Source organism: Dipodomys spectabilis, unplaced genomic scaffold (genome assembly GCF_019054845.1).
Source record: "Dipodomys spectabilis isolate Male_0828 unplaced genomic scaffold, ASM1905484v1 ptg000179l, whole genome shotgun sequence".
NCBI classification, from domain to species: domain Eukaryota; kingdom Metazoa; phylum Chordata; class Mammalia; order Rodentia; family Heteromyidae; genus Dipodomys; species Dipodomys spectabilis.
Genome location: NW_024870856.1, coordinates 12855500 through 12881736, shown reverse-complemented (window position 1 = coordinate 12881736; position 26237 = coordinate 12855500). Strand labels below are relative to the sequence as shown.

At 60.1% G+C, this 26237-nt stretch overlaps 1 protein-coding gene across 1 annotated transcript; it reads right to left on the bottom strand.

Moving 5' to 3' along the window:
• LOC122121003 (tubulin polymerization promoting protein) lies at positions 1-22983 on the bottom strand. Its single transcript, XM_042695231.1, has 4 exons — positions 22946-22983; positions 10470-10790; positions 499-652; positions 1-243 (listed from the first exon to the last, which is right to left on the bottom strand). Exons 2-4 carry the CDS (start codon positions 10784-10786, stop codon positions 49-51), a joined length of 666 nt encoding a protein of 221 aa, XP_042551165.1. The 5' UTR covers positions 10787-10790; positions 22946-22983; the 3' UTR covers positions 1-48.
• Between the last annotated feature and the right edge of the window lie 3254 nt (positions 22984-26237).

Sequence of the window (26237 nt, the reverse complement as noted above, 5' to 3'; positions counted from 1 at the left end):
CAGTGGGGAGTCCCGTGCTGGCCCGCGGTGCCCAGGGCTCCCTGGGGGCTACTTCCCTCCCTGCACCTTCTGGTCATAGGTGCCTGCGTGCTTGTAGCCGGGCACGTAGCCCGACTGGTCCACCAGATCCACACGGCCGGCCTTGCCCTTGCCCTTGCCCGACAGGTCGAAGCGCTCCTTGTGGGAGCCGGTGAACCTGGTCGTGTCTGTGAGCCGAGACACGGTGGGCGAGGACACGGTTTTCTGTAAAAGAGGAGGGAGTAGAGCTTAACGTGTGCCAGGAATGGGGACAGGGAGACCTGCCCGTCCCTGGGGGCACCCCAGACAGCAGGGTGGGCGGTGGACCAAGGACATGGACCAGGTATGGGCTCCACCTCTTTTGTGGCCCCAGGCCAGCCCTGGACCCCAGGGCTGACAATTCTGCGGGCTCTTGAGGTGTACGCGTGCATTCTGAAGTGTCCCCAGGGCAGCGCCGGTGACCACGCCCCACCCACGCACCGTGACTCCAGAGATGACTGGAGAGCGGCCCTCGATGAGTCGGTGCACCTCGCGCACAGCATCCTCGCTGCTCTTGTCCTTGAACCGCTTCCTGGCCAGCTCCTCCAGTGCCTCCTGGAACTGCTCGAAGGTGATGGTCCGACAAGACTTCCCCCTGCAGGGTGCAGGCATTGTAAGCTACCGGGCAGGGGTCTAGGACCAGCTGCACCAGATCTCACCCCTCCATGCTGCAGCAACCCACCCCCACCCCCAGGCTATAGCCACAGGTGACCAGCGACTCGGCAGACGGGAGAGCTTCAAGGAAGCACTGGATGCACACATTTCATATGTTCCAAGATGGTCGTTGTGGCCTTAGGAAGACAGAAGGAAAAGCAGGGAGCGGCCTCCCCGCCCTGGACCATTGCGGCCATTTCAGCGGCTGGAAAGAAGCCCAGGCCCATGTTTGTGTTCCAGATGGCCAGAAGGAAACTAAGGTCATGATAGGCAAGAGGAGCTGTTGGGAGCCCTGGGACCTGTTTCCTCTACCCTGGGCTGCAGCCAGGAGTACTGGCAGCCCGGGTTCAGTCAGGACAAGAAGTGGATTCCTCCTCCCTCCTTCCCTCCCTCCCATGTGCACCTGTTCACCACCCAGACGCTCAGAAAATGTTCTCACAGTGCTCTCTCTTCAGTGCTGATCAGACCTGCTCCAGCAATCCACACCCGTGAGTTTTCCAATGTTTTGATACAGCTGATTCAGATGTGACATTTCCAGAGAGAGGGCAAAGCGTGCCGAGGTCCCTGGCTGCAAAGCACTTAGTTTCCAGAACATGAAGACAGCCGGACAGACCCAGAGCAAAAGCTTAGGCCAAGCACAGCCAGGATTCAAGTTGGAGGACAATGGATTGTAAGACACACCACAAAGCCTCCACAAGGAAATGGTACTAGCAAGATCCTGGACACAGATGGACAGTCCCACAGAGGACTGCAGCCAGGTGCAGTGGAGAGTGGAACTGGAACAGTTCCAACTGGAGTCCTATGCAAAGTAATTCCTCCTGTCTACCTCTGTAACTTGGCATAGCAGGTGAGAGCAGGTCTTAGAACTGGCATCTGGAAGCACACCCAGGAGGACCCCTCCGTGAGTGGCACCTGGTGAAGGCTGCTTAGAGATGACCCCTCCACATGCTCCAAATGGAGATGTGCAGAGCTGGGTTTCATCAGAATTTTTAAATCTGAGCTCTTCAAAAGACCCTGAAGTGAAAGAAAAGCCACAGATTGGCAGACAGTAGTTGCAAACATAAACCTGATAGATGACATATCTGAAATGTATAAAGAGCTCTGAACACAACACAGGAAGAAAAAATCAGTGAGAAAATGACCAAAGTTTGTGGAGCAGACATCTCTCCAGAGAAGACATGGCGTGAACAAACGAGTGCAGAGAAGCCTCAGGTCAATGTCAAGAAGCTCACCCTCAGGTGGAGGATGTGGGACCTCCGTGGGGTTTTGGGGGACAGGCGGTCCCCGGCTTCATGCCTCCTGGGCCATGAGGGCGATGTCCTAGGAATGGTAGCACCTCGGTCGCATGAAGACTAGACCATTGCATGGCTTTGCACTCTATTCCTGGGTTTTCACTCCAAAGAAATGAAGATTTAAGCTCTCCTTTAGTCCACTTAGAATATCATCATTTCACTCAAATCCCAGCAAGAGAACTGAGCCTGAGGAGGGAAGGCAGCCCGAGAAGCCTACAGCGTTCCTCAGCGGGACGCAGGGCATGCCCCTGGCACACTACAACACCAGGCGACCAGGCAGCACCCAGGCCTGGTGGCAGCCTCCCTCCCCTCAGTCCCGGGGTCTCGCGGGGCTGCTCTGCTTGTCCTAGAGCCTCAAAGACACTTTTGTCTCTTGCTCTGCTCTGCCCCATGTCACAGACGCCAGGCCTCGCGGTGGGGCGGCCCCCTCCCTCCCCCGCACAGCGTCAGCGCCAGGCACCGCCAGCGTGACTCACGGGGTGGGCTGCCCGCGGGGCCCCATCACAAGCCACATTCAGATCAAGTTGGACATCTGCCCCGTCCATGTTGAAGTCCCCATGTTACTGGGGGTGAGGCCCAAGTCTTTACCCCAAGCTTCCAGGGTGCCATCCCAAAGGACCCAGGCACCAGTGCTCAGAGAAGTCCCCAGAGTTCTAGAAGAACGGCACCCACCCGCTTCCCCGGGTTCCTGAGCCTCCAGCCTGCCCTTTAGAGCCCTCCCTGACATCCAGAGCTGCACGCCAGGCTCTCTGCTCCCGAGGCCATTTGCCCAGCAGGTGGCATTCTCGCTCAGCCTCCTCAGCCTGCCTGCCAGGACCTGCCTCAGTGTTCCCCTCCGCAGCCCAGGCTGGCTGGTGGGAGGAAATGCCTGTGGCGGGGTGGAGGGGGTCCCGGCTCTCTTTCACCTCTAGACAAGAACACGCTGTGGATCCCAGAATGACCACCGAGAACAGCCACCGTGCTGCTGAGACCCAGAGGCCCCCAGGCCTCCCAGGCCGAGGCCCACGGGGCCTCTGGTTGCCCACCTTCCACAGAGGCCGGCTCCGTCCTCACAGCACCAGCGTGGCCACACGTGGGACTCCTGTGCCCTGCCTGCCCTGTCTCCCCTGTGGCCCTGACCCCATGGCAAAGGCAGTGCTGACACTGGGCGTCTAAGCCCGGGCCTCCCCAGCGCCCTGCCAGTTCTGTGGGCACAGGTGGCCGGATCCACCGGACACCACGAGAGGCCTCGGCCTGGATATCACGGAACCAGAGCCCTCCCCGTGCGTGGCTTGGGCTCTGCAGACCGGTGAGGAGCCCACGCGGACACCCTGCGGGGGCTTGTGCAGGGCCTCCTAAGTCAAGGATCTGGCTACCAGCAGTCATCACAGACCCTGGGAACGACACATAACCCTCCACACAGAACCATAGGCCATTTTCCCTGGTCTCTGGTAGGTTTTGGCAGAGTTGGGGAGCTCACCTCTGCACCCCCACTCAATGCCTACCTGCCCGAGGACGCGTTCCAGTCATGGCCAGCAGGTGCGGCCTGGCCAGGCTCAAGACGGGGTGGCCCCAAGTACCACAGCCGTAAGCCACCAGCTGGGTGACCTGCTGCTGATGGCTGCCCTCTCCCGCCAAAGGACAGGCCCTGGGGTCCCTTCCCTGAGAAGCCACAGCCCTGCACTGCCACACATGGCCACGGGGTGGCGGGGGGTGGTGGCGGGGTCATCCAGGGCCCCAGGAACCCACCCGCGGCCTGCCATTCCCACCATGACCAGCTTGCAGAAGACCTCACCCCACAGGCTCCAAAAGCAGAGTCAGGACCAGAGTGCAGGCCAGGGACCCCCCAGTGATCAAGGCTGCCCAAGTCCTGCAGCGTCCAGGGTCCCCGTCAACGGCTCTTTCTACAGGCGACTGGATGGGGGCACACAGACCCATCTAAACAGTGCCCAGGGCCTCACTACCCAGTCCTCTCCAGGACAGTACCCAGACCTCCTCAGTACACTACCCAGTCCTCTTCAGGACAGTACCCAGACCTCCTCAGTACACTACCCAGGTCCTCTCCAGGACAGTACCCAGACCTCCTCAGTACACTACCCAGTCCTCTTCAGTACAGTACCCAGTCCTCTTCAGTACACTACCCAGTCCTCCTCAGTACAGTACCCAGTCCTCCTCAGTACATTACCCAGTCCTCTTCAGTACACTACCCAGTCCTCTTCAGTACACTACCCAGTCCTCTTCAGTACCCAGTCCTCCTCAGTACACCACCCAGTCCTCTTCAGTACACCACCCAGTCCTCCTCAGTACACTACAAAGCCCTAGTAAGTACAGTACCCAGTCCTCCTCAGTACACTACCCAATCCTCCTCAGTACACTACCCAGTCCTCTTCAGTACACTACCCAGTCCTCCTCAGTACAGTACCCAGTCCTCCTCAGTACACTACCCAGTCCTCTTCAGTACAGTACCCAGTCCTCCTCAGTACACTACCCACTCCTCTTCAGTACAGTACCCAGTCCTCTTCAGTACAGTACCCAGTCCTCTTCAGTACACTACCCAGTCCTCCTCAGTACACTACCCAGTCCTCCTCAATACAGTACCCAGTCCTCTTCAGTACAGTACCCAGTCCTCTTCAGTACACTACCCAGTCCTCCTCAGTACACTACCCAGTCCTCCTCAGTACACTACCCAGTCCTCTTCAGTACACTACCCAGTCCTCTTCAGTACAGTACCCAGTCCTCCTCAGTACAGTACCCAGTCCTCTTCAGTACACTACCCAGTCCTCTTCAGTACAGTACCCAGTCCTCTTCAGTACACTACCCAGTCCTCCAGTATACTACCCAGTCCTCCAGTATACTACCCAGTCCTCTTCAGTACAGTACCCAGTCCTCCTCAGTACACTACCCAGTCCTCTTCAGTACACTACCCAGTCCTCTCCAGGACAGTACCCAGACCTCCTCAGTACACTACCCAGTCCTCTTCAGTACAGTACCCAGTCCTCTTCAGTACACTACCCAGTCCTCTTCAGTACAGTACCCAGTCCTCTTCAGTACAGTACCCAGTCCTCTCCAGGACAGTACCCAGACCTCCTCAGTACACTACCCAGTCCTCCTCAGTACACTACCCAGTCCTCTTCAGTACAGTACCCAGTCCTCCTCAGTACAGTACCCAGTCCTCTTCAGTACACTACCCAGTCCTCCTCAGTACACTACCCAGTCCTCTTCAGTACACTACCCAGTCCTCTTCAGTCCAGTACCCAGTCCTCCTCAGTACAGTACCCAGTCCTCCAGTATACTACCCAGTCCTCTTCAGTACAGTACCCAGTCCTCTCCAGTACACTACCCAGTCCTCTCCAGGACAGTACCCAGACCTCCTCAGTACACTACCCAGTCCTCTTCAGTACAGTACCCAGTCCTCTCCAGGACAGTACCCAGTCCTCTCCAGTACACTACCCAGTCCTCCTCAGTACACTACCCAGTCCTCCTCAGTACACTACCCAGTCCTCCTCAGTACACTACGCAGTCCTCTTCAGTACCCAGTCCTCCTCAGTACAGTACCCAGTCCTCTTCAGTACACTACCCAGTCCTCTCCAGGACAGTACCCAGTCCTCTCCAGTACACTACCCAGTCCTCCTCAGTACACTACCCAGTCCTCTTCAGTACACTACCCAGTCCTCCTCAGTACACTACCCAGTCCTCCTCAGTACACTACCCAGTCCTCCTCAGTACACTACCCAGTCCTCTTCAGTACACTACCCAGTCCTCCTCAGTACACTACCCAGTCCTCCTCAGTACACTACCCAATCCTCCTCAGTACACTACCCAGTCCTCCTCAGTACACTACCCAGTCCTCTTCAGTACACTACCCAGTCCTCCTCAGTACAGTACCCAGTCCTCCTCAGTACACTACCCAGTCCTCCTCAGTACACTACCCAGTCCTCTTCAGTACAGTACCCAGTCCTCCTCAGTACACTACCCACTCCTCTTCAGTACAGTACCCAGTCCTCTTCAGTACACTACCCAGTCCTCCTCAGTACACTACCCAGTCCTCCTCAATACAGTACCCAGTCCTCTTCAGTACAGTACCCAGTCCTCCTCAGTACACTACCCAGTCCTCCTCAGTACATTACCCAGTCCTCTTCAGTACACTACCCAGTCCTCCTCAGTACACTACCCAGTCCTCCTCAGTACAGTACCCAGTCCTCCTCAGTACACTACCCAGTCCTCTTCAGTACACTACCCAGTCCTCCTCAGTACACTACAAAGCCCTCCTCAGTACACTACCCAATCCTCCTCAGTACACTACCCAGTCCTCTTCAGTACAGTACCCAGTCCTCTTCAGTACAGTATCCAGTCCTCTTCAGTACACTACCCAGTCCTCTTCAGTACAGTACCCAGTCCTCCTCAGTACACTACCCAGTCCTCTTCAGTACAGTACCCAGTCCTCCTCAGTACACTACCCAGTCCTCTTCAGTACAGTACCCAGTCCTCCTCAGTACACTACCCACTCCTCTTCAGTACAGTACCCAGTCCTCTTCAGTACACTACCCAGTCCTCCTCAGTACACTACCCAGTCCTCCTCAGTACAGTACCCAGTCCTCCTCAGTACACTACCCAGTCCTCGTCAGTACACTACCCAGTCCTCTTCAGTACAGTACCCAGTCCTCCTCAGTACAGTACCCAGTCCTCCTCAGTACAGTACCCAGTCCTCCAGTATACTACCCAGTCCTCTTCAGTACAGTACCCAGTCCTCCTCAGTACACTAACCAGTCCTCCTCAGTACACTACCCAGTCCTCTTCAGTACACTACCCAGTCCTCTTCAGTACACTACCCAGTCCTCCTCAGTACACTACCCAGTCCTCTTCAGTTCACTACCCAGTCCTCTTCAGTACACTACCCAGTCCTCCTCAGTACACTACCCAGTCCTCCTCAGTACACTACCCAGTCCTCCTCAGTACACTACCCAGTCCTCTTCAGTACACTACCCAGTCCTCTTCAGTACACTACCCAGTCCTCTTCAGTACACTACCCAGTCCTCCTCAGTACAGTACCCAGTCCTCCTCAGTACACTACCCAGTCCTCCTCACTACACTACCCAGTCCTCCTCAGTACAGTACCCAGTCCTCCTCAGTACAGTACCCAGTCCTCTTCAGTACACTACCCAGTCCTTTTCAGTACACTACCCAGTCCTCCTCAGTACAGTCTGTCAGTCCTCTGGCTGTCTGTGGCATGAGTCCATGCTCACAATGGCTGGATAAAGCCTCAGGAACAGACCCTGCTCATGTGGGACAAACCTAGCTTCCTTCTAACCCGTTCGTGGTATGGGCCTAACTTCCCTCTGACCCGCAGGTGCCATGGGCCTAGCTTCCCTCTGACCTGGTTCTTCATGCCCCACTGCCAAGCTACTGCCTGGCTGTCTACAATGTGACCAGAAAGCTGTAGGTTTCCTGGGAAGTGCAGAGCACCCGGGAAGCACTGCAAGGCTGCTGACCGCCTGAATATGTGTTGTCGCCGCACGGAGGTGGTAGGAAAGTATAGCCTCACCCTGAAGCTCACACAGAACCTTCCCATGAATATGCAGGCACACAGACCATCTGTGAATACATGCACACACACCCAGGCACCAGCACATACGTGTATACAGACATGATGAAAGGCAAGGCACAAGTGAGCATACACGGATGCACACAATCGGGCACACACACACACACACCTACACAAATACATGGACACAGACATGCACAGGTGAGCAAACAAATGCAGGTGCACACACACACCTGCACAGGCGCACACACACATGCCTGGCCATACTCATGCACGTAGGCACACCCTTATAAATGTAGGCACACAGAGACATGCTGTCCAGCCTGTGGGCCTGGCATGTCAGCCCTCGATTGACTGTTTAAAGACTCGTCATCCTGAGCCCTTTGCACAAGAGCAGAACAGTAGTCTTCAATTAAACGTGCTGTAGAGCTGCAAGAAATTTGTTTAAAGTTTAACACATAGTAACATCACAACAAACAAGCCCTGCCATGGAGACGGGATCTAAACAAAGGCTGCAGATACCCCAGCTGGCACCACGCCCAGGCACCATGGCAACCCCCCCAAAACAGAAATAGTTGGACTTTCTCCCCCCAGTCCTGTCAGTGTCGGTGTGACTTCCTGACGGGACCTAAGCAGCTCGCTTGGGTCCCAAGCTCCCAGACTGGGTGAGCCCCTGCAGCCGGGCTGCCCCCCAGGAACACACACACAGTGCCCTCACAGCCAGCTGCCCTGGCCACAGAGGGGAGACCTCAGGAGGTGCTCCCAACCCAGAGTTCTCCAGCTCTTCCCTGCTCTGGAAGACAATCGCCTGCCGTCCTCATGCCTGCCTGCCTCCCCTCAGACAAGGCACACAGATGGAGGCCGAGACCGCAGTGCGTCCCGCACAGGCCACCGCCCGAGCACAGGACCCCTTGAGGTCTGGGCGCTAAGGAAATTCACAAGTGACTGGGGAAGGGTGTCTGCAGATGGCAGGGTCTGACGCTCTGTACCACCCTCTCTGTACCAAATCAGCTAGACACCAGGCTCTAGGGTCTGGTACTGACACCACGGCGGCCCCTGAGCTCGGCTTCATTTGCTCATGCTCCCAGACCCCGAGTTCTCATGCCCGGCAGCCAATGGCCAGGCCTCAGCCCTTAAGTACCTTCTGAGTCCTGAAGCCTTACCTTCACAGAACAGGGACAGGATCGGGGCTCCCCCAGCATAGGGCTCGAGCGCTCAGGCCTCCGTGGGAGGGTGCATGGATACAAGTCTTGTGTGTGCGTGTGCACATAGACAGATGAGTACGTGGGTGCAAATGTGTGCAGCATGAAGCAGCTAGGCATTCTCCTGGGATCTACTAGCCCTGGATAGGCCTCTTCTTTCTACTTCCTTCCAGCCCTTCTAGAAGCTTCCGTGTGGGATCATACTTGGGCCTCTTTCTCATCAGGCTAGCCACGCTGGGTTCACGTGGCAGCAGGTGACATGTGCCTAGGGAGTGGAGCAGGGTGGCATCACTGACCACACACCCCAACACAGGAGTGTCCTGGGGCTAAGCTCACACAGAAGCAACACCGGGGTAGACAGGGAGCTCAGAGTCAAGATAAAGCTGGCCAGGCTCTGCCCCCGGCTCACACAGCAGCTGCAAGCTCGGCAAGCACACGTGTAAATACAGCTGACCTACTTTCCCTCTGCACTGGGGCAGGGGCCACATCCACCAGCCCAGTCTCAGTCTGGACACCAAGATGCAGCAGTGCCTGTGCCAGAACCCCTGCCCCAGACGTCTGGGCACAGCCCAGATCCGCTCCCTCACCCACGGTGCAGACGTGCCAGCATGGCTTTGCTTGCCAGTCCCTGCCTATTTCTCCTGGGACTGACCACTCAAGGCTACGCCACAAGACCAGGTGCTACCAGAAGTCTGAATTTCCCAGCAGGGAACTGCATAGACAGTCTCCCCCAGAGCCTTGCCCAGGACGGGCCCCAGAGAGCCTGCAAAGACACCCTTCCATAGTTGAGGCTGGGGTGGGCCTCACCCAACGTCAGGGTCCCGTCACCGTGGTGAGGGCCAGAGCGGCGCAGGGTCATGGGCCACTGAGACCCTGGTGGACCCAAGAAGAGGCTGTAGCAGGAGGCAGTGTGGGTGCCCTGTAGGGCGCGGGAGAGCTGGCTGGCTATACAGAGCCAAAAGCACGCGTGTGGGCTCCCATGCCCTGCCCACGCCCCTGACGCCCTCCCGGAGCTCCGGGAGGCCCAGCCACCTCCAGTCCCTCCCTGCTGTCCCTTCTCTTCCATGTGACTGGAATGGAATGCGTGATGCACACAGACCCTGCCCTAGGGGACCACATGGTGGTCAGGCCTGCCTGGGGTGTGGCTGGGAGTATCTCTGGGCAAGCTGGGCACCCTTGGGCCCAGGGCTACTGCCTAGCCCCCCGAGGAACAACAGGACCCGGCCAGAGTGGAAGGCAGAGCTCAGCCCAGAGGACTCTGGAAGGCAGCAGGGCAAAAGGCTCACTTCCCGTTGCCCAAGCCACCAGCCGCAGCCCTGTGAACTGAACCCCCACCCGCAAGGTCTGAGAAGCCATTAACGAGGAGGCAGGTGCGGAGATGAGCCCCATCTGCCCAGAGGCAGGGCCACATGTGGAGTCGCCCCAGCTCCCCAGAGGGGCTGGGGACCGCGTGGGGACAGCATGGGGAGGAGTCCAGCTTGGACTCAGCACACAGCCTCTGGGGACAGGGGAGCCTGGACGGTCATCTTGCCAGGCGGTCAGGACTCAGGCCTCATGTGGGTGGCCCAGAAGTCACGATGGGGGGTCGATTCAGCCCATGAGTGGCGATGTGGGTGAAACTGCACACCCGAGGCTGCCAGGCGCAGAGCGAGGCTCTGGGTCTGTGAGGATGGGCAGTGGGAAACACCACACTCCGGCCCCTCCGACATGGCGGCTGCAGCCACAGCGCCCAGCAGCACTTACTTGATCTTGCTGAAGACGATGTCCACGTCAGTGACCGTCACGTTCTTCCCGTCGATCACGTGGCAGTCCTTGCACAGTTTGGACCAGTTCTTGCCGTGCATCTCCTTGCCACTGGCCCGCGTGTCCCCGTGCACTGCGAACCGCCGGAAGGCCTCCTCCAGGGCACTGAGCTCGGAGGGGGCCGCGGCCCCGCCCTCACCGCCTCCCTCGGACTCCAGCGACAGCCGCTTTGCCGTCTTCTCTCTGGCTGGGTCCCCGGGAGACTTGGGGGGTGTCCTGTTGGCAGCTTTGGCAGGCTTGCCCTTGCTCTCAGCCATGTTGCTAGGAGGGAGAGGGAGGACAGAAGTCACTCTGTGTCTGAACCCTGGCTGTCTGCAGATGATGGTCACAGAACCACGGTTCACGGCAGAGATGTGGCACACGCAGAGATGATCTAGGGGACAACTGTCCAGCAGGTGACATCAGTGGAGTGGGTGGACCTGCTCCCCTGCTCCCCAGGACCCACAATCTCCAGTGTAGGAAATTCAGTCTGCTCGCTCACAGCAGACTGTCCCCCCGCCGCCCGTCACAGCCCCGTGGTCTGCTGCACAGCTCAGGACACAGCCAGAATCTGTGACCTGATACCATCAGACAGGCACACAGTGACCAGGGCAGAGCCAGACCCAGAGGTACATGGAGAAGCCCTGGAGACATCTGAGCAATTCCTGCTCTGAGCCCAACGAATATAGTCAACACAGCTGGCCCAAGGGGAAACAGAGTCACCTCACCATAGCAATGGGCCAGTCAACTCCTCGAGCATGCGTACCTAGCAGGCACAGCAGGAAATTATGGTGCACAGCACACGGGAAGGCGGTGAGAACTTGCCCTACAACTCAAAACACATGTTTCCCTCCAGGGGCAGGTGCCTGCGCCAGTGTGGCCAGGCATGGCCTTCACTGTCCTGAGCATCATTCTAGAGGGTGCCAATTATTCAACGTGGGAACCAGCCAAAGGCTGGGGCTTCCAGGCCAGGTCCCCCACAGGGGCTCATACGAAGCACAGTTCAGAAAGAAATGGCCGCTCAAATGCAGGGGTCAGGAGGATGGTGGTTCTGGGCCATCCTGGGAGTGGAGTTAGTGAGGCCTCATTTCAACCAATACATTGCACATGGTGGTGCAGCTAGTCAGGCGTAGATATGAGAGGATCCTGGTTTGATACTGGGCAAAAACTTGAAACATTATCTAAAAAATAAACACCAAAAAAGTATAGCTCAAGAAGTAGACCATTCACCTAGCAAGCACAGGCCCTGGGTTCAAAACCCAACATGAACAAAAGGGAAGGCACAGCCACCTTGAGGGGAGACTTTAGTACCGAAGTTTGAACTCAGTGCATGGAAGGCAGTCTGTGCAGGAAAGAGCGCAGACCAGAGAACACAGCAGGCTGCTGCGCATGGAAAGAATCCCTCCAAATCCAACTCTGGCTGGATGAGCCAGCCAGTCTAGAACGTTCTCCACCCATGGCGAACTTCAGACCTTTCCTGGTGTAGTACTCAGGTGCTGTCCTGGGGGACCAGTGCCTAGGGTCGCAGGTCATCAGCCCAGCCTGGCTCAGAACACGGCGACACCAGCGGCACAGGGAGACGGGCGGGGACAGGAGGCAGACTTTTCTGGCCTGCCTGCTATCCTGCCATGTACTACCTTAGCAATGTATCTTTACAGGTCTGTTAGTGAGCGGGACGGAGTGACATTGAAGAAATGCACTTACTGCCTGACGGATGTCATTGTAACTGCTCTGTGCATCCCCTTAAAGTAACATGCACACGGTGACGGCAAACCGTAGCTAAAAAGTGCCCAAATGAGTTAGGCCCTAAGGGGCGGGTGGGGAGACCCCGAGGCCAGCCCTGTGGGGGGGGGGGCAGGCGGCCTGGCCCTGGGAAAGGCCAAGCTGGGTTGCGGCTGTCAGAGGGAGAAGGGTGGGGTCCTCAGAGCCGGCCTCAAGAGGGACGCAAGAGAGCTCTGTCCCCGTCACCTGGTTCTGCTCCTCCTCAGGGGCAGGCTGACAACTTCAACCCGGAAAGCGGAGGCTGCCGCAGAGGTTCCGGGGAGCGTGGGGTGCCCTGACCCTCCTCCCTGTCCCCCGGTGTGGGGTGCCCCGACCGTCCCCCCTCCACCCCGTGTGGGGTGCCCCGACCCTCCCCCCTCCACCCCATGTGGGGTGCCCCGACCCTCCCCCCTCCACCCCGTGTGGAGTGCCCTGACCTTCCCCCCTCCACCCCGTGTGGGGTGCCCCGACCCTCCCCCCGTCCCCCGGTGTGGGGTGCCCTGACCCTCCCCCCGTCCCCCGGTGTGGGGTGCCCCGACCGTCCCCCCTCCACCCCGTGTGGAGTGCCCCGACCCTCCCCCCTCCACCCTGTGTGGGGTGCCCCGACCCTCCCCCCTCCACCCCGTGTGGGGTGCCCCGACCCTCCCCCCTCCACCCCGTGTGGGGTGCCCCGACCCTCCCCCCCGTCCCCCGGTGTGGGGTGCCCCGACCCTCCCCCCGTCCCCCGGTGTGGGGTGCCCTGACCCTCCCCCCCGTCCCCCGGTGTGGGGTGCCCCGACCGTCCCCCCTCCACCCCGTGTGGGGTGCCCCGACCCTCCCCCCTCCACCCCGTGTGGGGTGCCCCGACCCTCCCCCCTCCACCCCGTGTGGAGTGCCCCGACCCTCCCCCCGTCCCCCGGTGTGGGGTGCCCTGACCCTCCCCCCTGACCCCGGTGTGGGGTACCCTGACCCTCCCCCCGTCCCCCGGTGTGGGGTGCCCCGACCCTCCCCCCGTCCCCCGGTGTGGGGTGCCCTGACCCTCCCCCCCTCCCCCCCGTGTGGGGTGCCCCGACCGTCCCCCCCCTCCACCCCGTGTGGGGTGCCCTGACCGTCCCCCCCTCCACCCCGTGTGGAGTGCCCCGACCCTCCCCCCTCCACCCCGTGTGGGGTGCCCCGACCCTCCCCCCTGCCCCCCCATGTGTGGGGTGCCCCGACCCTCCCCCCTCCACCCCGTGTGGGGTGCCCCGACCCTCCCCCCTCCACCCCGTGTGGGGTGCCCTGACCCTCCCCCCCATCCCCTGGTGTGGGGTGCCCCGACTGTGCCCCCCCATCCCCTGGTGTGGGGTGCCCCGACTGTGCCCCCCATCCCCCGGTGTGGGGTGCCCTGACCCTCCCCCCCTCCCCCGGTGTGGGGTGCCCTGACCCTCCCCCCTCCCCCGGTGTGGGGTGCCCTGACCGTCCCCCCCTCCACCCCGTGTGGGGTGCCCCGACCCTCCCCCCTCCACCCCGTGTGGGGTGCCCTGACCCTCCCCCCTCCACCCCGTGTGGGGTGCCCCGACCCTCCCCCCTCCACCCCGTGTGGGGTGCCCTGACCGTCCCCCCTCCCCCGGTGTGGGGTGCCCTGACCCTCCCCCCATCCCCTGGTGTGGGGTGCCCCGACTGTGCCCCCCCATCCACCCCGTGGGGTGCCCCAACCGTCCCCCTGTCCCCCCCGGTGTGGGGTGCCCCAACTGTCCCCTCCCCTGGTGTGGGGTGCCCTGACCATCCCCCCCGTGTGGGGTGCCCTGACTGTCCCCCCCGTCCCCCCCGTGGGATGCCCTGACTGTCCACAGCAGTTCTCCTGGCTCCCCGCCCTTCTCTCCCAGGGCTCCTGGTGTCAGCAGCATCTCCTGTCTTACACTCCCTGCCACACAATCTCAGGCTGCTCTGACCTTCCTGTGCCTCCACGGGAACGCAGGTCATTCAGAGGGTTTTGGAGAGACAGGTCTAAGCCCCCAGGGTGGAGATGCACAGCCTTCCAGGTGCGTCCACCCCCCACGTGTACGCCCTCCACCCTTCCCCCGTGGGCAGCGGGCAGGACGCCTCCGCCTCCTCTCGGCTTGAGTTTTCTGCTCTGCTCTGAGAAAGCCGGCTGAGCAGCAGAAGGGCCGGCAGCATCACCCCCCACCCTGGGGACAGGAGGAGGGGTGGGAGGAGGGGGCAGTGCCTCCCTGGTCCAGCCAGGGCTGCCGGGAGGCTGAGTGCTGTGCTCATCACCCGCACGGGGCTTGGGGGCAGACTGTGTTACCAGATTTGCATCTCCAGACAGGACTGGGGGTGGGGGGGGCAGGGAGGACATCTGGGGGTGGAATTACAGACCTCACCCAGGCCCACCACCAGCATTCCTGGTGAAGTAAAATCGCCGGGCTCCGGAAAGCCCAGCCCTGGCTGCTCAGCTACAGGACGGTGGTGATGGAGTCTGGGAGGCTCCCCTGACCTCTGACCTCCGGAGGTCCTGCTGTGGCCAGCTGCGCTGTGGCCAGCTGCGCTGTGCTGATTGTGCTGCGGCATGGCTTGCCTGTGCCTCTTCCTCCTAGGAGTGAAGGGCCAGGAGCCGGCCCGCGCTGACAGGCTGCCCTCAGCTATGACAGGCGGTTCCACAGGCGCCAGGGAGAGCGCTGGGAGGGGGTGGGCACAGAAAGCTTCTGGGACACACAGCGGGCTGGGCCATGTTCCTCTCCCCAGCTCCCAGGCCACTGGCAGGCTCTTGTCTGGGATAATGCTGTCTGCCCAGAGGGCCAAGGGGAGATGCCACCATAGACAGAAACACCATGGCCACCTCTGGGCAGAGAACATGCCAGGCCCACAAGACACACAGAAGGCTCAGCCAGAGGCCTCACCGGGCACTGCAGGCCGACAGGTAGCTGAAGAGAGGGGAGGAGTCCCAGCTCTTCAAGTGTGTTCCAAAAGAAGCACCTGCTGGCCATGGATGGCCCTTTCCAGAATGTTCCATGGGCTCTATTTCAGCCTGGTCCCTGGAGGCTGATGAGGACAGAGAGAAGACTTGGGCAGAATGGAAATAATGCCCTCCAACTCCGATTAAACAACAAAACAACGCCATGGCCCCTGTGGGAGGCCGGAACACAGCTTAGCCGGTGCTAGCTGCAGCTCCAAAGGTGGCTCTGGGTGAGGCCATCAGACCACAGACAACACAGACCACAGCCCTGAGCCCTGGAGGGCCTACAGAGTGGAGCTAAAACGGACTCAGAGCTCGTCTGCTCACGTTCTTTCTATCCCCGCCACGGCTTGGAGGCCCCGGGAACTGAGTGTGGACAGGTCTGTGTGGTGCGGCCGGCAGGCAGCTCCCAGGACAGCCGCAGGGGGCTCCGCCCTGCTCCGCCCCGTCCCACCCCATCCCCACCCCACGCCACGGGCACACAGCGTGCCCTTTGGCAATTGTTTGTTCTCATCCTAGCCCGCCCGCCCTCCCCACGGCTCCTCAGGACACTCATGTGAATGGCCACTGTCCCAGGCAGAGAGCTCCCTGGGCCCACACAGAGCAGGCATTTTCTGAGTGTGTGTCCGGGACACACAGAGCCCGGCACTGGAAGGCCAGACATACTGCAGGCCCCGCACAGGGCCTCAGCACCTGTGCACGCACATGACCAGGGCACCCCAGGCCACTCTCCAGACAGGCTGAGGTCAGGCTGCTGCCCCTGAGAATGGCCCAAGAATCCCACACGCCACACTGTGGCCGTTAGTCCCCAGGGGGCAGCAGGTTGAGGGTGAGCCATCGACCTACAGCCACGTCCATCCGAAGCCCTGAGCCTAAGCTGGACCTCACTGTCCAAAAGACCCTCCTGGGACAGGGACAGAGTCTCGGGCATCTAGCCTTCCTGTCAGAAAAACCAGGGAAGGCAGAAGGTCAGCGGGCACGGGCACCTCCACCTGCGGGGCTCCACAGGAAGCCCAGGGCTCAGGCCGCAGCCCAGGAGCCGCAAAGCCCTGCAAAGCGGGAGTGCAGCAGCTCAGGTGACCACTGGAGCGACTTGCTCTTAGTCCTAAGAATAAGAGAGGGGACAGCTGCTGGGCCAGCTGGAGGGCCAGAGAGAGGCCTTGGCAGAAGCAGTGCAGCACCCCCTCCCCGAGCAGCAGCAATGAGTTATTCCAGAACTCTCTGTGTCTGCCTACCCTAACACTGGGACTCCCCAGAAGTCTGACGGATACACAGCTGAGAATGCAGAGGCCAGGGACTGTGGTGCATGTCCCCGTGGCTTCCAGACAAGTGTCCCAGGCCACAGGGAGAGACAAAATCAAAAGCTGCCACCCACTGTACAGGCACACACCATTTCTCTGGACAGTCTGCTGGGGACAGCCTCTGCACCTCAGTCAGTCTAAGGTAAGTGTGGTGGGGCTGTCCAACCCAGGCCTCCCTCGGGGCAGGTTAAGGTCCAGGCCACCTTCCCTGGGGGACGGGCTGGGGGATGCGCTGGGTCCAGGCCACGCTCCCTGGGGGACAGGCTGGGTCTGGGGCCAGGCTCCCTCTGGAAGCTTCATGTGGCAGCGCCCCAGAGGAGAAAAACGTCCTACTGGCTGACTCCCCTCAGCACAGATGCATCTGCACCGCGCCCAGCCCTCTGCATGCAGCCCACGGGCACCCCCTGGCCAGCACCGTCTGCCAGGTGGCCCCCAGCGGGGGCATGTTGGTAGGTGAGTGATAGTTCTAGAAAAGAATCCCATTCTAATCCTGGAGGCTATGAATGGGGCCTTGTTTGGAAGAATTGTCTACAGTTGGGTGCTGAGTCCTAGAGTAGTGGTTTTGAGAGACAGAGGAGAGAGAGACATCCCTCCGTGTGGCCGTCCCATCTGGACCACGAGGGGGCTCTGGAAGGGATGCTAGTGAATGGAGCAGTGCCTCCTTCAGGCCGGGGACGCCAGCAGAGGCCTGGGACCCCTACCTCTGCCATCCCAGGGCACAGGACCCAGGGTGTCCTCTGAGAGAAGGCAGGACTGGGCAGGAGGCGGCCACCCTCACAATGGACCTTGGGCACCTTGATCCTGGATGTCTGTCCCCAGAACTGTGAGGAGTGTATTTCTGTTCTTCATAAATCTCCCTGCTGTAAGTATTTTACTACAGCAGCACAAGACATGGAGCGAGAAGGCTGGGCGTGAAGAGCGGAGAGGCTGGGCTGAGGCTGGAGAGGCCGGAGCCCCTCCCTGGAGCCTCGGCCTTGTCCAGCTGAGCTGCAGGGCTGGTGGCCTAGGACTTCAGGAGAGTGGAGTCCTGTGGAGAAGCTGCCCACGTGTGCCAATCGGCACACAGTCTCCGGGCTCTACTGTGGCACATGTAACAGAAGAGGGCCACCCCACGTGGCAGCACAGCCAAGGCCTGAAGAAGCAAAGCCATGGGTGTGGGGCACAGACAGCCCAGAGGACAGACAAGGTGGACAGTCGGAGCTGGGCCGGGAGGCCTGCAGGCCAGCCCAAGCAGACAGGGTTTCTGATAAGGGACGGGTAGTGACCCTGCCTCCCGTGACTCTCCCTTCCCGCTGGAGTATACCGGGGCAGAGAAAAAGGCACCAGCCGGAGGAACAAAGTGGGCGGGAAGCCTGAGGAAGAAATCCTTCACAGGAAGTTTAATTTAGGGGAGAGTTAAGTTGCATTCATGTGCCAAGTGGTCATCTTCCAGACGGGAGGCCCTGGGGAGAACCGTCTGCAGACTGTGGGAGGGAAGGTGTGCTGAAGGCACAAAGATTCTCTTAGTCATTTTTCATGGCACTGGGGTTTGAGCTCAAAGGCTCTGGCTTGCACACAGCTCCTGGGCCGGGTCCCTCATCCTTTCCTCTCTGGCTATTTTCAGATTGGGGTCTCCTACCTAACGTCCTCTTATCTGTTGCCTCCTCTGTAGCTGCCATTAGGCACATACACTACACGCAGCTTGTTTGCTAAGATAGACTCTTGGTAACTAATTTTTTGTCCAGGCTAGCTTAGACCCCAACCATACTACCCAAAGCCTCCTAGTACCTGGAAAAATAGGTGTGTGTCACCACTTCCTGGCTTTTGGTTGTGGGGGGTTCAGTAACTTTTGCCTGGGATTGGGCTCAATCTGTGATCTTCTACATCTTCGCACCCTGAATTAATTATTAAGATCACAGGGGTTTGCCACCTCACAGAAAGAATCTTAAATGACATCATAGTGCATTAATCACTTCTGATCATCAAATATCAGCAGTAACCAGTGTGGCAGCTATGCTTGTCCAGAGGGGTTGGGCAGTGGGCAGGCGCACAGGGAGCCACGGCTGTGTGGGCTGAGCAGTGCCGGCCTCCCCTCACCACGCCACCCCTGCCCACTGGGCAGCCATGCGGGGCGAGGATGCTTGGCCGGACTGAACCCTGTCCTAGAAAACTGAGTCCGACAAGGCAAGCCCCGAGACAGAAGATATTTAGTACACGGAGCAAATGCCAGCTTGGAGCGAGCCTCTGCTGTCAGCGAGAAAAGAGAGAGCTTAACAGGAAAAAAATATGCCTGTCAAGGAGGCCAGAGAGGGCCAGCACACACGTGCCCAGTTTACTGGTCAGTCGGGAGCACACAGACAAAGGCCCCAGTCAGACAGGACCACAGCCCCAGCAGCGTGGAGGGATTCGACCGCAAGTGCTGGTGAGCTGTGGAGTGCTGAGCTCCCTCAGGGGCGTCACGGACAACCCCGCACATTAGTCCTGACCACACTAGTCCTGAGACACACAGAACCTGGGCCCTGCAGAACCTGGCAGAAACAGCCAGAGACGACCGCAAAGTGGATACTACAGCGCTGGGCTGAGTGGCTCAGAGAAGAACGGTGTGAACCAAGTTAACACACTGGCGATCAGAGGTGACACACAACAAAGCAGGCCCCCTCCAGAACAAAGCCAAGGGAGCAAGCCTGAGTCCCAGCAGCTGACAGCAGGCAGAGAGAGACAGCAGAGCCCCGGCCCCTGCCTATGTCCACGCCACCCGGCCCGTCAGGTGATGAGGCTGAGGGGCTCAGACAAGTCTGAGGGCTTTCTATATTTCTTCCCCAAAGGAAGTTTCCTGTTGGGCTCTTCTGACCTCATACTCTGTAACTGCATTTCCTATGCTGGGTGCAGTTAAGGAAACTGAGGCCACCCAGGGCTCCCTGTCCCACAGGAGCTGACAGCTGGAAGATAGCGGCTGCCTCCTTCCTCCTGGGACCCCAGCAGAGTCCAAAAAACCCACTCCAAGACTGACAAGGGAGCAAGGCGGCAGGGGAGAGGGGGAGTTAGTCCTTAGGAGAGAGACGGTCACCATGCGAGACCCTGTCACAGACAGGTCCCTGAGCTGGTGGTGCCAGGGCAAACGGTCTTAGGCCAGAGAGGCCCTGGGGGATGGATCTTTTAGGTAGAGATGTCCTGGGTGGGGATGATCTGGGTGGGGATGATCTGGGTGGGGATGATCTGGGTGGGGATGATCTGGGTGGGGATGATCTGGGTGGGGATGATCTGGGTGAGGTTGATCTCGGTGAGGAAGTCCTCAGTGGGGATGATCTGAGTGAGGAAGTCCTCAGTGTGGATGATCTGGGTGAGGATGATCTGGGTGGGGATGATCTGGGTGAGGATGATCTGGGTGGGGATGATCTGGGTGAGGATGATCTGGGTGGGGATGATCTGGGTAAGGATGATCTGGGTGTGGATGATCTGGGTGAGGATGATCTGGGTGAGGAAGTCCTCAGTGGGGATGATCTGGGTGGGGATGATCTGGGTGAGGATGATCTGGGTGGGGATGTTCTGGATGGGGATGATCTGGGTGGGGATGATCTGGGTGGGGATGATCTGGGTGGGGATGTTCTGGGTGGGGATGATCTGGGTGAGGATGATCTGGATGAGGATGATCTGGGTGAGGAAGTCCTCAGTGGGGATGATCTGGGTGGGGATGATCTGGGTGGGGATGATCTGGGTGGATGATCTGGGTGGGGATGATCTGGGTGGGGATGATCTGGGTGGGGATGATCTGGGTGGGGATGATCTGGGTGGGGATGTTCTGGGTGGGGATGTTCTGGGTGGGGATGTTCTGGGTGGGGATGATCTGGGTGGGGATGATCTGGGTGGGGATGATCTGGGTGGGGATGTTCTGGGTGGGGATGATCTGGGTGGGGATGATCTGGGTGGGGATGATCTGGGTGGGGATGATCTGGGTGGGGATGATCTGGGTGGGGATGATCTGGGTGGGGATGTTCTGGGTGGGGATGTTCTGGGTGGGGATGTTCTGGGTGGGGATGTTCTGGGTGGGGATGATCTGGGTGGGGATGATCTGGGTGGGGATGTTCTGGGTGGGGATGATCTGGGTGGATAATCTGGGTGGATGTTCTGGGTGGGGATGTTCTGGGTGGGGATGATCTGGGTGGGGATGATCTGGGTGGGGATGATCCGGGTGGGGATGATCCGGGTGGGGATGATCTGGGTGGGGATGATCTGGGTGGGGATGATCTGGGTGGGGATGTTCTGGGTGGGGATGTTCTGGGTGGGGATGATCTGGGTGGGGATGATCTGGGTGGGGATGATCTGGGTGGATGATCTGGGTGGGGATGATCTGGGTGAGGATGATCTGGGTGAGGATGATCTGGGTGAGGATGATCTGGGTGAGGATGATCTGGGTGAGGATGATCTGGGTGAGGATGTCCTGTTGTTACATTCTGGATGGACTGTTACCTTTAGTAAGAGGTCTTGCATGTTGGGCATGGTCATAGGTGAGAAAACCATGCATTGGGATGGAGGGCCTGGTGTGGGTGCACTGTGTGGAGGGTATTATGAGCATGAGGTGGCAGAAGTGCAGGGTGTTTTGAGTGGGAGGTGCTGTCTGAAGCATGGTTAGCCAAGGGATGCCCTGGTGCGGGCTGGGCTTGCAGCACTGGCTGCTCCACATGCAAGGAGCCAGCCGGCCTCCTCAGAGGACGCGCAGTGGCAGGTGCCCCTGGTGGGGCTGGCAGCCATGTCTGTGTGGCCAAGTCGCTCCAGCCTTCCCCCTTCACTCCATGCTGTGCCTGGTGGCACAGACTTGTGCGGGCTGAGGAAGCCTGGCTGGGCTGACCGCTGCCCGGTGCCGGAGGGAGAGCCACGGACTCACACCCTCCTCCTCGCTCTGCCTCACCAGGCATGGGCCTATAAATAGGCGGCCGGGAGGCAGCCGTCTCCCGGGTGAGGAAGCTTCTGATTTCCAGCGTCTGCTGTGGCTGAGCATTTCAGCCTGAGATTCCCCCAACCTCCCCTTTCCGCAGGTGATGGTGCTTTTAATGTTCCTAAATGTCATTTTTATGCTCTGCATGCGTCCCCCAGCTGGTAACAGAGAGAACCAGACAAGGAAGAAAACAGGCCGCCTGCAAGGCATTTCCCGGCAGCCTTCTGGCCTCCGCCCCCCACCCAGCCGCACCCAGGCGCCCCTAGCCTGGGCCTCCCTGGGTCATGACCCACGACCCTGCAGGGGCTGCAGGCTCCGGGCAGGCAGGAGCCCTGGCCCTACTGCAGCCAGCCACAAAGGCGAGGGCTTCCCTCCCGTGTCCAAGGTCTTTTACATAACTGAAACCACAGAGGCGGTGGACCCAGGGGTGGGGAAACCCCAGGATGCAGAGACCCCGGGGTGGGGAGACCCCAGGATGCGGAGACCCCATGGTAGGAAGACCCCGGGGTGGGGAGACCCCAGGATGCAGAGACCCCAGGATGCAGAGACCCCAGGATGCAGAGACCCCGGGGTGGAGAGACCCCGGGGTGGAGAGACCCCAGGATGCGGAGACCCCAGGATGCAGAGACCCCATGGTAGGAAGACCCCGGGGTGGGGAGACCCCAGGATACAGAGACCCCAGGATGCAGAGACCCCAGGATGCAGAGACCCGGGGTGGGGAGACCCCAGGATGCGGAGACCCCAGGATGCAGAGACCCTGGGGTGGGGAGACCCCAGGATGCGGAGACCCCAGGATGCAGAGACCCCAGGATACAGAGACCCCAGGATGCAGAGACCCCAGGATGCAGAGACCCCGGGGTGGGGAGACCCCAGGATGCGGAAACCCCAGGATGCAGAGACCCCAGGATACAGAGACCCCAGGATGCAGAGACCCCAGGATGCAGAGACCCCGGGGTGGGGAGACCCCAGGATGCAGAGACCCCAGGATGCGGAGACCCCAGGATGCGGAGACCCCAGGGCGGGGAGACCCAGGGGCAGAGCCGCGCGGTCCCGGGTGCGGGGTGGCTGGCTGCAAGTGCGGAGGGCCGGGCCCAGGTGTGGGGAGCGGGGCGCTGTCACCTGCTGTTTGGGTGCACGGGAGGGGGGCGCGGGGATCGGGGGCTGCGTGGATGGGGTCGCGGGGATCGGGGTCGCGGGGATCGGGGGCTGCGGGGTGTACGGGGTGCGCGGGGGCCGCGGGGTGCACGGGGATCGGGGGGCCGAGGAGTGCACGGGGGGCGCGGTCCGGTTCGCGGGGCCGCTCGGGCCGCCCGCTCCGCCCCAGGACGCCGTTCCAGCTCCCGGCCGCCTCACGGGATCCGCGCCAACCGGCGCCTCGCGAGCGCCCGGCCGCGGGCCCGCGAACCCGCACGAGCGGCGACGCGGAGAAAGGCCCGCGCCGTCTCGGGCGCCGCAGACGCGCGGTGGCCCGCGCGGGGCCTGGCGCTGCGCCCCGGCGAGGCACAGGTGCGAGCCCCGCGCCCCAGCCCCGCGCCCGGCGCCTGCTTACCTCGGAGATGCGTTCACCTCGGCGCCTCCGCCACTCGGCCGCGCGCGCGCGCCCGCGCCCGCGCCCGCGCCCCCTGCGAGGGACCCGCCCCGGGCCCGCCCAAGCCCCGCCCCGGGCCCGCCCAAGCCCCGCCCCCGAGAGGCAAGTCCCGCCCAGTCCCTGAGCGCTGAGCTGTCCAAGCCCCGCCTCCCTCCCAGGCCCGCCCAATCGTTCGGCCTGACCTCGATCCGTCCCGCCCCTCTCTCCCGCCCTCGCGCGCAGCACGGCCCCGCCTGGCCCCAGCACCGGAGGTTCCCCGCGCGCGGGGGTTCCCGGTGCGCTCTGCCTTAAAAGGCGGCTCCAGCCCGGCCGCCGTCGCCATCCGCGCCGCGGGCGGCGCTGGCGCGGGGGTCCTCGGCCGAGACCGCCCCGAGGCCGAGGCGGGGCGCGGCGCACCTGCCGCTCAGGCCGGGGTGGGGGCTCGGGCCCTGGCGGCAGCGGTGAGCGCGGTGAGGACTCCGTGCGGCGAGGACGCGGCCCGCGGTGGGGACACACCTCCTCTCCTGGGGTCACCTCCTCCCGCGGGGTCACTTCCTCCCGCGGGGTCACCTCCTCCCGCGGGGTCACCTCCTCCCGCGGGGTCACCTCCTCCCGCGGGGTCACCTCCTCTCCTGGGGGGGTCACCTCCTCCCGCGGGGTCACCTCCTCTCCTGGGGTCACCTCCTCTCCTGGGGTCACCTCCTCCCGCGGGGTCACCTCCTCTCCTGGGGTCACCTCCTCCTGCGGGGTCACCTCCTCCTGCGGGGTCACCTCCTCTCCTGGGGGGTCACCTCCTCCCGCGGGGTCACCTCCTCTCCTGGGGTCACCTCCTCCTGCGGGGTCACCTCCTCTCCTGGGGGGTCACCTCCTCCCGCGGGGTCACCTCCTCTCCTGGGGTCACCTCCTCTCCTGGGGTCACCTCCTCCCGCGGGGTCAATGCCTCCTTTAGGGACATCTCCTCTGGGGACATCACCTCCTTTAGGGACACTGCCTCCAGCATAGGACACCATCTCCCGTTTCCACCCATGGGTCCCATGCTTGGGAGCTGGGCCTCTGCCGGATGTCAGAGCTGCTGCCCGCCAGGAGGGTGAATGCTGAGGGCCTCTGCCCTTCCCGGTGTTACAGGACATCAGCCCTCCCAGGCTCAGCGGCTGTGCTCAGCAGGGACACGCCCCTCAGCGCACTAGGAGCCACACGCGTGCTTCTGAAGTTCGGGGAGTGGGGACAACTTCCCCCCGGGTAGTGGTCCTGACCCCCATCTTTCTCTCAGAGACTCTGGACCCTTCCATTCTGGGAGTGGCCAGAGATTCCTCTCTGCCTAGTCCTTGCTTGGGAGGGGCGGGGATGGAGAAAAGATGTTTTATGTCCCAGAGCTCCAAGCACTGCCATTACCTGGAACCTATTAACAGTGCAAATGAGGTGCTGAGAAAACATGGCTCATTATTATGTTTCTGTTAACATATTTGCAAGAGGTGACTGTTCCATCAAAAAATAAAAACAGGGCTGGGAAGGTGGCTCAGTGGTAGAGCGCTTGCCTAGCATGCATGAAGCCCTGGGTTCGATTCCTCAGCACCCCATACACAGATAAAGGCAGAAGTGGTGCTGTGGCTCAAGTGGTGGAGTGCCAGCCTTGAGCAAAAGAAGCTCAAGGACAGAGTCCAGGCCCTGAGTTCAAGCCCCAGGACTAGCCAAACAATCATAAATAAATAAACATAAATAACAGTATCTGTGTGGTACTTATTGCAGGAAGATGCCAGGTTTGCTTCCAGGAAGGAGACAGCCCATTATAGAGTACAAACATTTTGGGGTTTTTTTGTTTTTGTTTTTTGTAGGTCATGGGCCTTGAACTCTGGGCCTGGGCGCTGTCCCTGAGCTCTTCAGCTCAAGTCTAGTGCTCTACCACTTGAGCCACCTTCCCAGCCTTAGAGTACAAATTTTTGATTCCTTTTTGTCCCCAGTATGATATGATCTATTAAACAGTTCCCACTTATGAAAGGGTGACAATGACCAAGATGCCCTGTACTCACATCTGATATGTTAAATCGAAACCCCTTTGTACATTTGCTTAAAGATAATAATAATAAAACTTCAAGTTCTTAGGCAAAAATAAAAGCAAACCAACCATTGTTTTCAGCTGGTATAGTGGCATAAAATCATGCTACCTGTCCTCTAAGCTTACCTCAAGGCTAGCCTGAGCACCACTTCAAGACTAGCTCAAAAACAACAACAAAAACAACCAAAACCACCACACAAGTTTCAAAACCTGTGTGCGCAGCATTCACTGACATGCTGTGAATTCAGGATCCTACACTGCAGGAACACGCGTTGTGACCCTGTTGGCTGTCCAGAATTGGAAGGTAGCCCATTATTTCCTAGAGCCAGAGGTGAGAGGGGGCCAGGCAGGCGGGGTGAGCTGGACTCTCTGGTGCTCAGGGGCTCCTCGGCGCTCTGACCTCCGGCCTTGCCTGCCCATCTTGGCAGCTCGGCCTGTGGAGGGTGCGGTGATGTTCAGGAGTCCTTCACCTGGCCCACAGCTCACCCCAGCTCTTTCATGACAAAGGTTGATGGGTGTTACAGAAAGATTTCAATATATAAAGTGATGTACAATCTATTGGCTTAGGAACTCGTATTTTACTTTTGAACTATAATTCCGTAGGACAATGTTCTAAAATTTGAAGACCTAAAGGATTACTTCTTTTTTTGGTTAAAAAAATACATTTTCAACCAGTCTCAAGCCTGCCGCCGTGGGGATCCTTCTGCTCAGGTAGATGGCATGGCGTTCACCGCCCAAGAGGAGACTGGCGGAGGCAAACCACAGCTTAGACCCCTGGTGGCCACCGCCCTGTCAAGGCAGCGCTTTACGTGTCTCCTTTGATTTGGTGCCTGCACTCGAGCCCTCTGGGATGGCCTTTCTGGCCTCCAGTCACTGGCCAACAGTGGGGTCTCAACCCTGATGGTGAGATCCGGATGGAGCTAAAGGAACCCTGTGCAGCCAGGCAAGCCAGCATCCCTGTGGAGGAGGGGTCCTCAGACTGCTTCTACCTCAAGATGGAGCACACACACACGGCACCACCACACACACATGTGACTGTTGTGAGCACACACAGCACTGCCGCACACATGCATGACTGTTGAGCACACACAGCACTGCACACACACACATATGTGACTGTTGTGAGCACACACAGCACCACACACACACACACATATGTGACTGTTGTGAGCACACAGGGCACCACACACACACGTGACTGTTGTGAGCACACAGCACCAC